General features: G+C 35.6%; 1 protein-coding gene across 1 annotated transcript in view; it reads left to right on the forward strand.

Annotated features, from left to right (window-relative positions):
* Positions 1 to 15338, forward strand: part of LOC148939025 (uncharacterized) — a 67672-nt gene extending 52334 nt beyond the window's left edge. Inside the window, exons 5-7 of the mRNA XM_089107342.1 lie at positions 1809 to 1927; positions 3504 to 3655; positions 15120 to 15338. Of these exons, the coding sequence (XP_088963468.1) occupies positions 1809 to 1927; positions 3504 to 3556 (172 nt within the window). The 3' untranslated portion in view covers positions 3557 to 3655; positions 15120 to 15338. The remainder of the gene's footprint in view (positions 1 to 1808; positions 1928 to 3503; positions 3656 to 15119) is intronic.
* The last annotated feature ends 217 nt before the right edge of the window (positions 15339 to 15555 follow it).

Genomic DNA, 15555 nt, shown 5'->3' on the forward strand with positions numbered 1-15555 from the left:
ATATATATATATATATATATATATATATATATATATATATATATATATATATATATATATATATATATATATATAAAATTTACAATTTAATATAATTTAATTTTATATAATCAAATTACACATATAATTTAAATAAGAGTTTTCCTTTGTGTGCGAATTGAACCTTTAAGTGTTTTACAATGAGAGACAGCTTTCTTGCTGCATCGATAATTCAATTTAAAAAACAATACATGGATTTCGTCTGTTTTTTTGTTTTTTTTTTTTCTTTTAAGCGGTTTAAAAGTGATAAATTTGGACTCAAAGTATTTTAATATATATTAAGAGACCAAAGTATGTTTGTAAAGCATAGTTTATTGTGTGCTGAAGAGTGCTATCTGAAGTTACTATCAAAGCTTTCTTTCCATTGAGCATTGTTTCTGGATTAGAATAGGTCTTTTCTAGCTGGTTAAACTTGGAGGCATTGGTTTCAAGCCATTGTTGGACCACAATCAAAATTATTTAAGATGTACTACTGCTACAAGACCCAATCATCAAAGAAATTCAAACTTTTTATTTTTTTTTTTTTAATCAAAATTAAAGCTGGCCTGTCACAAGGAAATCAACTTCTGAACCAATACTGACGCCTATTAAATTTTAACGCCATTTAATATTTGCATATACTTGCCGACAAAAGTAAAAGACATCATTTTTTGTAAGAACATTCATTCAATCAGTAAAAAATTAAAAAATTGAAGGGCCTTGCAACTTTAGTGCATTTGTACACATAAGGAATCCAGTTCAAATTTTAAAACAAGGTAGAGTAGCGTAAATAATAATTGGATGTTACGCTTTGATCTCTTTTGCGATGAAAATTTGAAAAATTTTACTAGTTGGTGTCGTTATGAAGTAAAAGGTATAAATAATTTAGTTTTATGTCCGTCCTCGAAATGTATTATAAACCTTTATATTTTAAAAATTCAGTTGCCACTCAATCAGCACCAGAAACTTATACTTTCAGTTTTTAGGGCTGTCTTTAACTGTTTCAAGTGAAATCAGTTTTTCTTTCATTCTAAATCCTCAAAATTGTCATTCTTTCTGTATTATCCCCCATAGATTTAAGACGGTTTATTATGTTTTTAAGAAATTGTATAAATCTCTCTTGGACACTTTCAGACATTGACTTTCAGAGACACAAATTGGGATTAACAATTTCTTTTCAATTTCTGTATCCAAAATCCTTTAATTTTTTAATCTAGTCATTTTTTAAAAATCTTATGTAATTTATTTTTTATCCCAAATTTTAAATATATTTAATTTACACCGTTATGGGTTTTTAAAATCCCCGTCTTTACTTTTTTTTTTTTTTTTTTAATGTTTAATTTTTAATTTTATTACAAAAAATTTTATAATATATAATTAATATTAAAATGTTTTTCTAATATTTTTTGCTTGTTATATATCTATTATCCTGAAAATGTATTTTAATTTCTATTATTTTTCTACATTGTCAAATTTGATACCCTCCTGGCCTGTGTAAGTTTTATTTTATGAATCAGGGTATTAGGTGTGCTCGATCCCTGGGGAATGGATTCTTATAAATGAGGAGGTGGGTAGGCAATCTTTATCCCTAAGGTTGCTTCACTGTGGGAATCTCAGTCTGCTGGTACATTCTGTAACGCACAATCTTTTTTTTTAATATTTGCTGTGCATCTGCACTGTACCTGAAATTGATTTTTTAATATTGCTATCTTCAAATTTATACAAATAAAACTCATTGAATAGAATAATTTTTTTAATTTAATCAAATTTTAAAATATATTACGTTACAGATTTGGTGAAGAAACAAGAATGGAAAAGGTCACAAATTATTATCCAGAGGTTTTACCTTTTACACCAAGACGTAGCTTGACAGAATTGGTTTCAAGATTAGGTGTAAGAAAAGAATATTGTAAGTTGCTTCCCCTTATTAGATATTTACGTCCAGCTTTCGATTGTTATTAAATTAAGGTATAGTTGAAAGTTGAAAGAAAGAAAAATATAAGACTATTTTACCATAAAGTTTATTTTTGGTATTCTTACTTTGTCAAACTAAAGTTTATACGTTCGGGACAAGTGTGACTATTATAAAACAAAAGTCTAATAAATAAATTGTATTTTTTGTAATGTCTATCCCTAAAATAGTCAACTAACGTAAGTAGAAAATGTAAATTTCCCAGAACAAAAATGTTGGATGGACAGTATTGTAATTTTGACTTAATAGTTTGACTCTAGCACATAATTTTTAGTATAAAAAATTGTCATGTAAGTTACATGAACAACAACAAAAAATAATGGATAAATGAAAACCGAAGAAAAGACTAATCCAATAAATCAAAAGTTTAATATCAGCCACATTACCTAGTATGCTAATAAGTAATGTGCTATTATGTTCCATATCTAACTCAGATGGATAACTAGTATGTAATTCGAGAATGTAAGTAATTTAAAATGAAATGAGAAATTATAGGAAAGATGAGTATGTCTCTTTGACGTACTTGTTAATTATGATTAGTTCATAAGTAGATGAGCAATTGACAAAACCAAATTAAGTCCCTTGGGTATATTTTTCTGGGTCTAGCCCTTACAATTACGTGTTTCTTTCTACGAGATTATAGGATATTAGTTTTGTAGCCTTATAACCTGCATTATGAATCCAAAATTACACTGGCCCTGCTAATGCATGCATTCCAAGATATATTTAGTACGAAAACAGACATTTTTTTCAACTAAAAGTAAGGACATTTTTTCTTTAAAATCAACAAAAAAAAAAATTATGTAACAGAGCCTCTTCAACTTCTCACTCGGTACAATAAAGTATTTTTGTGCTTTAAAAAAGATATTTTTTTATTTCAATAGTTCTTGCATTACAGCAGTCATTCTTAAGCCATTTGGGAAAAAACCCTGTTAATGATTGAAGAGGAGGCAGTCTCCCTCATAAAAAGAATTATATATTTTCTTTCAGTTGTAGCCCTGCTTCTTACTTTTTTCGAAAAACAAATTGTCGGTGACTCTGTAATTTAGAAAAATTTTCAAACAAAGTCCATACCAAACTAAACTTTAACAGGGCTAGTAGCCCCTTAAGCTTCGGATATCTTAAGATTAAGTTGTTTATATCAATTATCGTAAATTTATTCTTGACATTTTGTCTTTTTTGGCTCGTAATGGCATTGGAGTTGGTCTAGTAGAGAGAAAGAGTGCTAGGGTTTTAGAGGGTCTGTAGTATTGATATGTTAAGGAAAAGAAAGAGTCAAAACAGCACTTTCTTAGATAGTCATTATTTTATTAGAGTTGAAAGAACTTGCTAATGTCTCATGCTGGACAATACCAAGAACGAAAGTTTCTTCGTATATGACCATTTCTTATGATTAGAACACAATACTTCAGCTATAAAAAACAAACCAGACAAAAGATATTGTAATTTTAGATATTTAGTGAGCTCACTTAAAACAAAATCTTTAAATCATTTAACACATTTTGTTTTGAAGCTCAATGCTTTGTATCAAGAAACCGTGTTCATACGTTTGACGGTGTAAAATAAAATTACACAATCGACAGCTGTCCGCACTTGATTACCTCTGATTGTTCTTCAAGGTCAAAATTTGCAGTGCTTGTAATGCAGGAACCCAACAAAAATCTGGTAAGAATAGTTTGTTCTTAATGTTAAAAATGTTTAGATGTTTAATTTTTGTACTTTCTCTATGAATAGATTAAAAACATACTATTTTTATTGCAACTAAAGACAAAATATTAAACTATAAAGAATCAAAAACATCTGCCTTAACAAGCAGAGCTTAAAACAGATAGAAATATCTGTGAATAATGAAGTTAAACAAAGTAAACTATAATTAGAATGTAAAGTGATACAAAATTTAATTGATGAGGAACTCCAAAGAGTATTTGTGGCTTTACCACCTCCATAACAACCTCCCAGGGGCTAGGCTATCATTTTTTTAATATTTAAAACTAATAGGTATTTTTATTATGTTATCTTTTTTTTTTGTATTGTGAAATTAAGAAAAGGAGATACTGCTGAAACAAGTCAAGTTTTATAGACGAAAATCCAAGACTTATATTTTCTTACACTGAGTAAAAAATTACTATTATAATCTATGGCTTCTTATCTTATAAATCCCGTTTTGTTTGTTAAAATTCGCCTTTAACAATTCAATAATTTTGATAGCTTAGAGATTTTAACAAACAATGATTTGTAATATACGAAGCAATATGGTGTTTTTGTTGTTCTTTTTTCTTAACGAACAGAGGTACCAAAACTAAGAGCAGACTTACCCCTCCCCAAACCACCTTGTGATTGAATAAAAACAAAGTAATCAATTTGACGATTATTTTCTGAGAGACAAGGAACTACTTATATCAACATAGTCAACAATTATTTAAGCCGTGTAACCTTGGAAAAATTCTTCGTTTTTTTCTACCCATTTAATGCACAGCAGTATAATCATGACTGAAAACTAATTAAACTCCATTTTATTTGGGGTGTTAGTTGTGACGCTTAAAATATGCTGGTGCACAAAGACAACTTTACAAATCACTTGTATTAAGCAATCACATGATTTAAATATTTCAATACTAACAATGGTTGAAATTAAACACATATTGTAAGAAGAATGGTTAGTGTTGAAAGTTTAAGGCAGTCAAAATGCGAATTTATAGATTTTCAATATTCAACTGAATAGGCAGTACATGACTTTCCCAAAATAAACGATTATTGAAAAAAATAAATTTTTCAAATGAAAGTAATTTGCAACATTGAAGCTTAAAACGAAAAGAAATTTCTCCATGGTTGAGAGGGGTTTCTCTGTTTTCAATCCCTGCTATTTTTGCTAATATTTCAGTTTTGTTGTGATTTATAAAAAACAACTGCTCAAACAAAAGGTCAATTTAATTGGAAAAGAAGTATTTTTTAAAGCCCTAAAAAATCCAGCAGAAAGAGTAGGTTTGATGAGGGGAAAGTTTTCTCAAGTAGAAAATAATTTCTTTGTGTTACAATTTTGACCCTGAACATCACATTCGGTGACACAACCCTATTATGCCAAATTGAATTTCAGATTTTTGTTCAAATTCTGCCTAGGCCTAACCAAAGTCCAATCTTGGATACAACCCCCAAAAACCACAGACAATTAGTTATTTTTATGTAAATTAGGTGTGTGCTTTACAACCATACACTACTACTAGTGTATATACACTGCAGTACCAAGCCGACTGAAATTGGCACAAATTCACATTCTCCTCCTTCATCCAAATATATTCAAAGCTCTTTTGTCTCTCTCAAGAAGTTCTCATTTCCCTTAAATCTTCCCTAACGATCATATATTTATATCCTCCTCTCTATATTTTGGAGTGTCGACGTTTCAGAGCCACATTTGACCTTTTTCATCATTGTAGATTCCAATATTTGAATCCTGGTACTGACGTGTCTTTCTATTCCTTGAAGCTTATTTCATACGTGAAAAAATACCCTGGGGCTTAGACGTTGTGCTTTTAACATCTTCAAAATACCCGCCGTCTTTTTTAACGATACTACCGGAATAAATGAATCCGTCTTATTGATCGATTTTCCCGTTATTGAGCTAAGTAAGTAAATCTTCTTAACATTTACTTTCAGACCTGTTTTTGCATCCTAAATTCTCAATACCACCTAATACTCATTAATTTTGCTAACATTTTCATCTAGAACACTCAAATTAGCTGCATGAATAAATCTTAAGAGGATTATTCTTTGCTTTTGATTCCCTGGTCTCCTGCAGATGGAATTCGGACGCAATAGAAAACCAGCTATTAACCTCTTTTCCTACCTTAGACACAGAAATGCTATTCTCGTATATTATCTTTTATAATCACTTTAAAAGATTTATCTAGTAAGCCATACAAGAAAAGAATAGAAGCGAAGCTCTATGGGTGGAATAAAACGTTGGCTCAAAATCTTCAAACTGTCAACTTAATTTCTAATGATTCAGGCACTTGTCAAAAAGTTAATCTTAGGGCAAAAATCTTGTCGACCCATTCTTGCCCTTATCGAAGACCAATATTGTTAATTCCTTAGAATCTTATCCACAACAAATCTAACTCTAAGAAGCATTATCAGCATTCCTAAACAATGTTTTCTATAACTACCGTACTCACACTTATCACCTTTCTTGTAAAGAAGTTTAAATAAAGTTTCTCTAAGCTCTCTAGGCATTTCCTCTAATTCAAATATTATATTCATAATCTTCAGCACCTTATCTTTAACTTAACAACCAAATTACTTGTAAACACAATGAACAAAACTATTCCTACCTGGGGTGCTACTTTTTATTTATTTAGTATTGTTGCTACCGCATTCTTACAACATAAAACTTCCATTGGTTTCAAAGTGTCAAATCTTCCCTTTTTGTATCAGCTTCATCATTAGAATCTTTTTATAAAAATCCCAGATGTCTATATGAAATAGTGTATGTTTGTTTCCGTAGCTGTAAGTAAAATTCATTTGACTCACCCATAGTCCTCTTTGTCGGTTCTATAGGGGTATATACAAATATGATTGATACCACACGCCTTTTAGTGAGAGTACTTTTTATTATCCATGCCTTCCTACCTAAGTAAAATTTAGCAGCATCCTTGTTCATCATGAGCCCTGTTTCCCACTTATGTGCCCCATACTATGCATGTGTATCCTATGTATAAACAATAACTAGTAAAGCTGGTTAGATTCTAGTAACTTTCGATAGCTATTGTTTATCAACTTTTACATATGGGCATGTAAGTTTACATCAAGTGTTTAAAACAAAGTCAAACACAGATCCTCAGTGAGAGGATTGGGGAATCGTAAACCAATGTATTCATGTCAACTGATCAAGTAGTCTGTGACAAGGAAATTTAAGTAAGGAGTAACCAGGCATAATAGGAAGTGAAATTTAAAAAGATGGGGTTTTGACTTTGATATCTACATCAAAAGAATCTAATTATTATGGTGGTGTCCAATATTACAAAATTAATAAGTCAAAAGTAATACAAGAAATGATATGAGACAGAGATAATTTGCCTGGCTATAAGAAAAAGTAGAAAACAATAATAAAGTTCAAGTGATCTTGATGAAAATACCACCATAAAGTTCTGCACATTGAATATTCTTTTGCATGATTTCAATTTGTAACCCAATCATTTAAAAGCTCATAAAATCTTTGCTTCCTTTGTATGGAGTAGAAACGGAAGTAGGTACTTCAGATTAACTTCCTAGAACAAGGTTAACAAAAGACTCTAATCTAGTATTCTGCCTAGAGCATAAACAGAAGAATTTGTAATCTATACAGATTTGCATATAATTTAATGTTAATACGCATAATATTTTTAACTTTTATCTCCAGTTACTACTACTATTACAACTAATCCCCGCAGCACCAAGCCACCTCAGGCCAACATAGCTACACGCGCTCCTCCTCCGTCCAAATTTATTCAAAGCATTCCTCTTTAAACCCTCCAAGCAAATTCCTTCTTTAAACCCTCCAAGCAAATGTCCATTAAATCTTTCTTTATGACATCCTTCCACAGCAACTGTGGACAACCTGCATTACGTTGAGCCCTTGACGGTTGGTCAGAAACGACAATCTTCGGCAATCTGTCACCCTTCATCAGCAGCCCATGCTCAAGCCATCTCATTCTTTCTCTCATTATAGCCCTAGAAAGCGGGATTGAACCCCATTTTCCATACAACCTTCTGTTTCAAATACGGTCAGTCAGCCAAGTACTTATAGGGATCCGTAGGTAATTTCTCTGGAAAACACCTAGCAAATCTTCATCCGCTTTTTGGACCGCCCATGCTTCAGAATTATATTTGACCACTGTCAGCATTGTAGCTTCCAATATTCTAATCTTGGTTTGCAGACGTATCTTCCTATTCTTCCGAATTTTTTCCAACTGTAAAAAAAAACCTGAGTGTTGGCTATTCTACTTTGAACATCTTCACTGCTCCCGCCGTCTTTGCTAATAATACTACCAAGGTAGGCAAAGTTGTCCACCTGATCAATCTTATTGTTACCCAACATCACCTTTTCATCGTCACTCATTCCTAGCCTTAGTAACTAAGTCTTATCAGTATTTATTTTCAAACCTATGCTAGCACCCTGAACTCGAAAAACCTCTAAAGGTTCATTTATTTTGCTAACATTTTCATGTAGGATGCTTAAATCATCAGCATGATCTAAGTCCAGGAAAATTTTCCCTCCCCATTTAATTCCGTGTTCTCCCACTGCCTTTCCTGTTCTCCTTCAGACAAAATCCATCAAAAAGATCCATATAAAGGGGGATAGAAAAAAACGCTGATTAACTCCTGATTTAATACAAAACCAGCTGCTAACCTCAGTTCCTGCCTTAGACGCAGCAGTATTATTCTCGTACATAACACTAATCAATTTAATGTATTTGTCTGGTATACCATATAATGATAAGACCTTGGCTAAAACTCTTCAATCAACAGAATAGAAAACTTGGTCATAATCTATAAGACTGATGACCAAAGGTGTTTGATAACTCGGACACTTCTCAATTATTGACCTAAGAGTGAAAATTTGGTCGGCACATACTATATCCTTTCTAAAACCACACTGTTCTTATAACACTTTGTCTATAGCATCTCTCAGCCTAAAAATCATCGTATTACTAAGTAATTTGATACCCACAGAAACTTGACTAATGCCTCGATAATGACCACACTCTCTTGTCACCTTTCTTATACTACTACTACTACTAACAACTCACCACAACACCAAACCGCCTGAAGCCAACACAGCTACGCACGCTCCTCCTCCATTTCAATCTATTCAAAGCCTCCCTCTTTACACCCTCCCAGGAAGTTCCCATTTCTCTTAAATATGTATTTATGACATCCTCCCACCCTGACCGTAGGCAACCTTCTTTCTGTTTAGCCCTTGACCGTTGGCCAAAACGAACAATCTTTGGAATCTGTCATCTATCATCCGCAGAACATACCCAAGCCATATCAAACTGTCTCATATTATAGCCCTAAAAAGTGGGATGTAACCGCACTTTTCGTACAGCCTACTGTTTAAAATACAGTCAGTCACCCAGATACCCAGAAAAATCCTTTGGTACTTTCTTTGGAAAACATCGAGCATATCTTCATTTGCTTTTCGGAGTGCCCATGTTTCAGAACCATATTTTACCATTGTCATAACTGTTGCGCCCAATATTCTAATCTTGGTTTGCAGACTTATCTTTCTCTACTGCCAAACTATTTCAAGTGTTAAAAAACACCCTGAGTCTTGGCTATTCTAATTTTAACATCTTCACTGCTCTCACCTTCTTTACTAATAATACTTCCAAAGTAAAGGAGCCTTTCACTTGATCAAGGTTTTCGTTACCCAACGTCACTTTATTATCTTCACTTATTCCTAACCTAAGACGCTTAGTATTATCTACACTCCTTTTATTTTCGTATGATCTATCACTCAGATAGTTCTTGTATGAGCCCCTTCTCCTCTTTATTAAACATAAACTTTCTCACTAATAGTCCTAGCTGCGTTCCTAATTCTCTTCCATAAGACACCATCGGCAACTCCACAAATTTGTTTCCTAAAATTATTCCATACATCTACTACATTGTCAAATTTTAAACTCTCCAATTTAATATTCAACTGTTCCTGGAAATTTTCTCTCACATTCTCATCCTAGTCTATCAACTTCGTAACTTCCTGGGAGGTAGTTATACTTCCCAAATTTCATCTTTAAATTAACCCTTGAAACTACTAGATATTTACTTTTAACATCAATATCAGCACTGCTACACACCCTAATATTTTGTATTGATCCTGCCAGTCTTTGGTTTACAAAAGCTGAATCAATAAGGTTTGCTGTCTTACCATCGCGTTAATGCCACGTTAATCTATGGGCCATTTTATGACCAAACACTGTATTGGGTGTAAATGTATTGTTATGCCTACAAAATTACAGCAGTTTGTAGCCATTACTACTTTCCTTTCATATTCTAAATTTACCTAGGCTAGAACACCATCTATCCTTATTTCTACCAAGCTGGGGGCTAAAATCTTCGAATAAAAACACCATATTTCTGCCTGGGACTCTGTCTATTTGCTCCTGTAACTGTAAATAAAATTCACCTGAGTCACTAGTATCTTCGTCAGTCGATTCTACAGGGGCTTATACTACTAAAACTGATACCCTGAACTTTTTAGTCATAAAATAAGCGATTAGCATTCTATTATTAATACCCACCCAGCCTAAACAAGACTTAGCAACTTCTTTTTTCCTAATGAGCCGTATTCCTTATATAATTATGTGCCCCATCCCTCCTACCTGAGTAAATATATTCTATATCACCGAATTTCACGTTTCACCCCCTAGGATATGAGTTTCTGAAACTTCTAATAAGTCAAATTCTAATTGTCTGAATTTGTCAGTCAAAGCGTCGATTTGAGTGTCATTTTTAATTTCGTAACATTCCAAGTTCCAATTTTCCTATTCTCTAAATCATTAAAATTGTATTGGCCTCAGGAAAAGCAATGATCCAGGATATCAGTGCAGGACGGGGCCTAACACATCTTCTCAAGTCTTCACCGAAGCACTTGAGCCGGATTAGAACTGGACAGCAAGAAATCCCTGTGACCTCAATTGAATGAAGACTTTGTGGAATCGCAGGCCCATCTTGGTCACAACGTAGTTTTCATCACTTGGCGATGTTCTTCTATTAACAAGAGTCGAAAAACAGTAAAGACAATCTCCAGCCTTTTACTTCCGACTCACTATATATTAATGCCTACAAATATTATGCTGCTACTGGGAGGCAACTTCGACTTAATTTGACTTAAGACTCCTGACAAGGGTTCAGCGTAGAGAACGACAAAACCAGGTGCCTTGACGTTGACCTATTACTTGCCAGGCTCGCAGCTTCTTCCACTGGGATATGGGCTTTGGCGTGGAATTCATTGGTTTTGTATTTCCACCTGGTGGGGGGGGGCGGTTTTGTCCTCGGGGTGACTCCCTTCCGCTCAGGGTGGGTTCGAAATCGAATGCAACCCCTGTTGGGGCCTCGCGTGACATACGAAGGAGGTTGCAGTACCACCAATTAGCCCACTGGGAAAGCTGCGTCAAGAAAGGAGTTTTTGCAGTACGTGACAGGAGGATCTGGTTGCTAATAAAGTCAGTCCAGTGAAGTCCCTTTATTCTTTGAAGATGCTCTGTCTGCACGACCTCGACGGTACTATGGATAGATTTTGCAGTGGGGTATGTCTCCGCTCCATACAGCAGCATAGTGTTGACTGATGCAGTGTACATGCGCATTTTGGCATGGCGGCTTGTGTTTAGCTTTTGTCAGATGCTACTCAAACTCCCAACAATAGCTGACACTTTGGCTATGCGAGATGTAAGCTCTTTTATGATCGAGCCATCTCTCGACAGAATAGACCCCAGGTAAGTGAAGTCGTCAACCATATCTACTTAGTTGCTCAACAATTTTGACTTTCTTTACAGTAGAACGGGACGTGAGGGGGCTCCAGGAGCATAACCTTGTTTTTTTGCCGGTTGATCTTCAGTCCAACTTTCGAGGCTTCTCCTAAGAGCACCTGGAGAGCTTAGGTGATCTTTCTGACGGTATCCGCAACCAACACTATGTCGTTGGCAAAGTCAGAATCATGGAATAGTCGGTCTCTAAACTGAAGAACGAACTGAATGTGATTGGTCGTGCTGGTCATAAAGTAGGTTATGACGCAGTTGAAGAGCTTGGAAGTGGCGGGGCAACCTTACCAGACACCTATCTTCACCGAATATGTGAAACTGCGTCTTCAATTGACCTGCACGCAGCTCTCCGTAACGTCATACATATTTTCAAAAAGGGGTTAATATTTCTGGGGTAGGCCTGTATTGTTCAGTATCAGTCAGAGCGAACAACGATCTACAGAATCGAAAGCAGACTTAAAGTTCAAGAATATGATGAACGATTTTCGGTGAAACTCTTGCATCTTCTGCATCAAGTGGCGCATAGTGAAAATTTGCTCCTTCGTCGACCTGCCAGGTATGAACCCGGCTTGCTGGACTCTTCTTTTTTACGCAGAAAGGTCAAGCACATGTCTATGGGTGACATGACGCAGAGTTTACCAAAAGCGGAGAGAAGCGTGATCCCACAATAGTTGGAGTAGATTTGACGACTACCCTTGTGTTTTCAGAGAGGCAATATGATGCCATCACGCCAGTCTTTTTGTTGGCTTGCCATCATCCATATGACTGAGAAGATTAGTTGGAGCCACAGAATCACCGCTGTACCCCCTTACTCGATGAATTCTGCCGAAATACCCCAGACACTAGGGGTTTGATTATAATTTAGCCGTTCTACAGCATTTCGGATCAAAGAGGATATAAAAGGTTGCAATACGGGATCGGAAGTAGCCTCTGTGGTTATGGCTGCTTGAATCAGGTCTGGGGAATTAAGCAACTGCTCATTTCACCATCCTGGATCGTCATTTAAACAGCTCAAATCATCCTGGCTTAGGATGAGCAACGGCTTTGGTGCTCAGAAGCGTTGAGAAGTGACTGCTTCAGGTGGGGAGTTGGCCTGCTCTGTCATCCTGCATTGTGCCATTCGCAGACAGGACACGGCTTGCGGTGGAAGTCTTCCTTTCTGTCAGCTCACAGAGGGGTTTGCACAGGATGCAGGTATTTCCTTTCTTTGCAGCATCTTAGAGATCACTGGCTTTCTTGTCGACAAAGGTCTTCGTATCTCTGTTAGTACGCTATTGCACAGGCAATTAAGTCGTTTGTACTCTGGCATACTCCTTGCTAAGCGTGCCTTCCAGTGCAGCTCGATAAAGAACAGGGTTTACTGGAATATCCAGGGCTTATTGTCGTGTCTTATGCGGTCAATGGTGTTGCCAGCAGAATAAAGTATGTCACCTTTGAAAGGCTTCCATGCTACTTCAGAGTTGTCTAGAACTTGGAGGCAGCTAAATTGATTTAAGATATCGAGAGCATGCTTCTGTTGCATCTCAGATGTAGCCAGGCTACTCAGATCAAACTTTAAAGGCTGTTTATCTTGCCATTGCACTCTCAGGCGTAATCTTAGCAAGGCGACTATCAACCTGTGGTCTTTGTTTCTAAGCCCGGGTGACCTATAGGTCCAGTAATTTGTCTTTGTCGAGCACCAGCGTCCCCAGATCATAAATAATCGGTCATCTTCTTTGTTTGACCATTGTTAATATACCAAGTGTATTTATGTATATCTCGTTTCTGAAATAGTGTGTTCGAAATGACCAGACTATGCATATTGCAGAGCTGGAGGAGTCATTGTCCGTTGTCATACAGTGGATCAGGAGTCACAGGGCCGAAAACATTTCTCAACATGCCCTCCCTGTCTATAATTGTCACGTTAAGGTATCCCAGTTAAGTGATAATGTTGTGGGGTGGGACTCTAGGCAGGGCTGCTGAGAGCTCTGCATAGAACTGATCCTTCACTTTCGCAGACTTGGATTAGTGGGAGGATAGCATAAATAATTGTCCACTTTCCATGCTTGTGCTGGAGCTGAGCCGTCAGTGTTCTATCTAATGCACATACTTATGCAGTGAGCCGTCAGAAAAGGAATGCCTTGGCTCTGGCATTCAGTACGAGGCCTACACCATTTGTCTTAGTCTTTGGGTCATCAGACCAAGTCAGGTGATATCCTTCGCCAATATCCTTGGAATCTCTTCCGACAAGGTGGGTTTCTGTGAGCCCAGCCACAGGTACATTGAAGCGTTTTAGATCAAAATCATGCATTGAATTAGCTTCGGGAAAGTTGAGTGTTAGTATGATCCATGTGGTGGATTGTAGTCCACCTTTCTCAAGAAGGCTCATTCAAAGGTGTTAAGTCAGTTCAGGGACATGCTGGGGTTGTGGAAAGTAAAAAAGGGGCTGGTCATCCGAAGCAGTTTCATCGTTATTCGTTGCAGTAAAACATTTCGGGTGGAGGGTTCAAGACCCAACCGACCCTAGGCCTGGGATCTGATTAGAGCTAGGACGTGTCTAAATACTGAGAATCTCTGGGAAGGGCTCTACCCTCCTCATTAGGTTGAAGTTGCCCATTAACATGGAGCATTTAGTTAGGGAAAACCCAATATCCAGAGGCATATAGTCAGCAGACATCGTCTGCCTCATTCCAAACGAACACCCACCAGGCAGACCAAGCCCAGAAGAATTATCCCAACCAAACAGACCAAACCCAGAAGATCTATCCATTAATCAAAACCCTTTGCAAAGTATGGTTCGTTTATGGACTATAAGTGCTCATTCTGTAAGTTTGTGCTACTTTTTTCCCATTTTCATAAGAATTATTAATTTTTTCTATTTCCTTTATATAAATCAGACAAGCCAAGTTTGGTTTGTCTCAAGTTAAGTTAGCAGATACCTAGACCTATGGTGAAAACTTGTATATATAATCAATGTCATACTGTCAATACATGTGAAACTAGATTAATTGAAGCCATAAAACATTTAACGCGGAAAGTATTGAAAAGTATGCTTATTCAACTTTCATGAAAGTAAATTTCTGTATTCTTTGGGTCTTTACAACCGATAAATGGGTTAGCTTATGTTCACATTTAATATATTAATGAAAACTGAATATTTTATTCTAAATCCCCAATGAAAGCTATAGGGATCTTAAACGGAAAAGTAATAAAAAACTTGTTTACTTACATAAAAATTTGGAAATTTCATGTAAATGTAGGTTTTTAAATCATAACATTTTTTTTCAAATCATATTAGCGCCCAGGTGCTTGAGAGAAAAAACACGAAACCGTTCGGTTACACAAATATGGCATACAGCCCTATTTGCCACCCTGTTGTTCTCTGAGCACATAGCATAAAAGATAGGCATACTATTCATTTCTTGTTTTTGATTGTAAGTTTTATAGAGATCTTAATTTCTTAGATCTGTTAGTGTGTACTAAAATAAGATTGTTGCTACTAGCAATCTGTTGATAGGGAATTAGGAAATTTATTTTGGAACACCTTACCTTAACTACCTTGCTTAAATACCATGTTTTCTGAACTTTTCTGAACTAGTTACTTGTTTGATTTTTTCCTAAATTTAAATTTCTAGGGCTTAGAAGTATTTACAGAATCTGATCGCTACCATATATCATCTGAGGGAGTAGTGGATCTGAACATGCAGAGAAAAATTGACCTGGATGAAAATGGTATAATGATGGTTTCTGATGGTCGTGTGTCTACTGCCCTGTACAAGAAAAAGAGTGGAGATTATTTGTTTGTATTACCACGAGAAACCGTTTCAGTTTATTTCAGAGGCAATGATATCACTATCAAGGTAATCATTTTTTAATTTAATTATTGGTCCTTCAATTTCATCTATTTTCTTGAAAAAGCTTCCTTGATCTTAAATTGTGATTGATTTTGCAGCTTGTTCAGTTGAGACTTATGAGCTTTGCACTGTTTCTCGACCTTTTTAAATCTTTTCCATTTTATCAAGATTTCAATTGCTCGCCAAGGTTTCGTGCAATGGACCTAAGATTTTCCGA

This window comes from Artemia sp. Qi Xiang Cuo, unplaced genomic scaffold (genome assembly GCF_049724085.1).
Source record: "Artemia sp. Qi Xiang Cuo unplaced genomic scaffold, ASM4972408v1 HiC_scaffold_22, whole genome shotgun sequence".
In the NCBI taxonomy this organism is placed as follows: Eukaryota; Metazoa; Arthropoda; class Branchiopoda; order Anostraca; family Artemiidae; genus Artemia; species Artemia sp. Qi Xiang Cuo.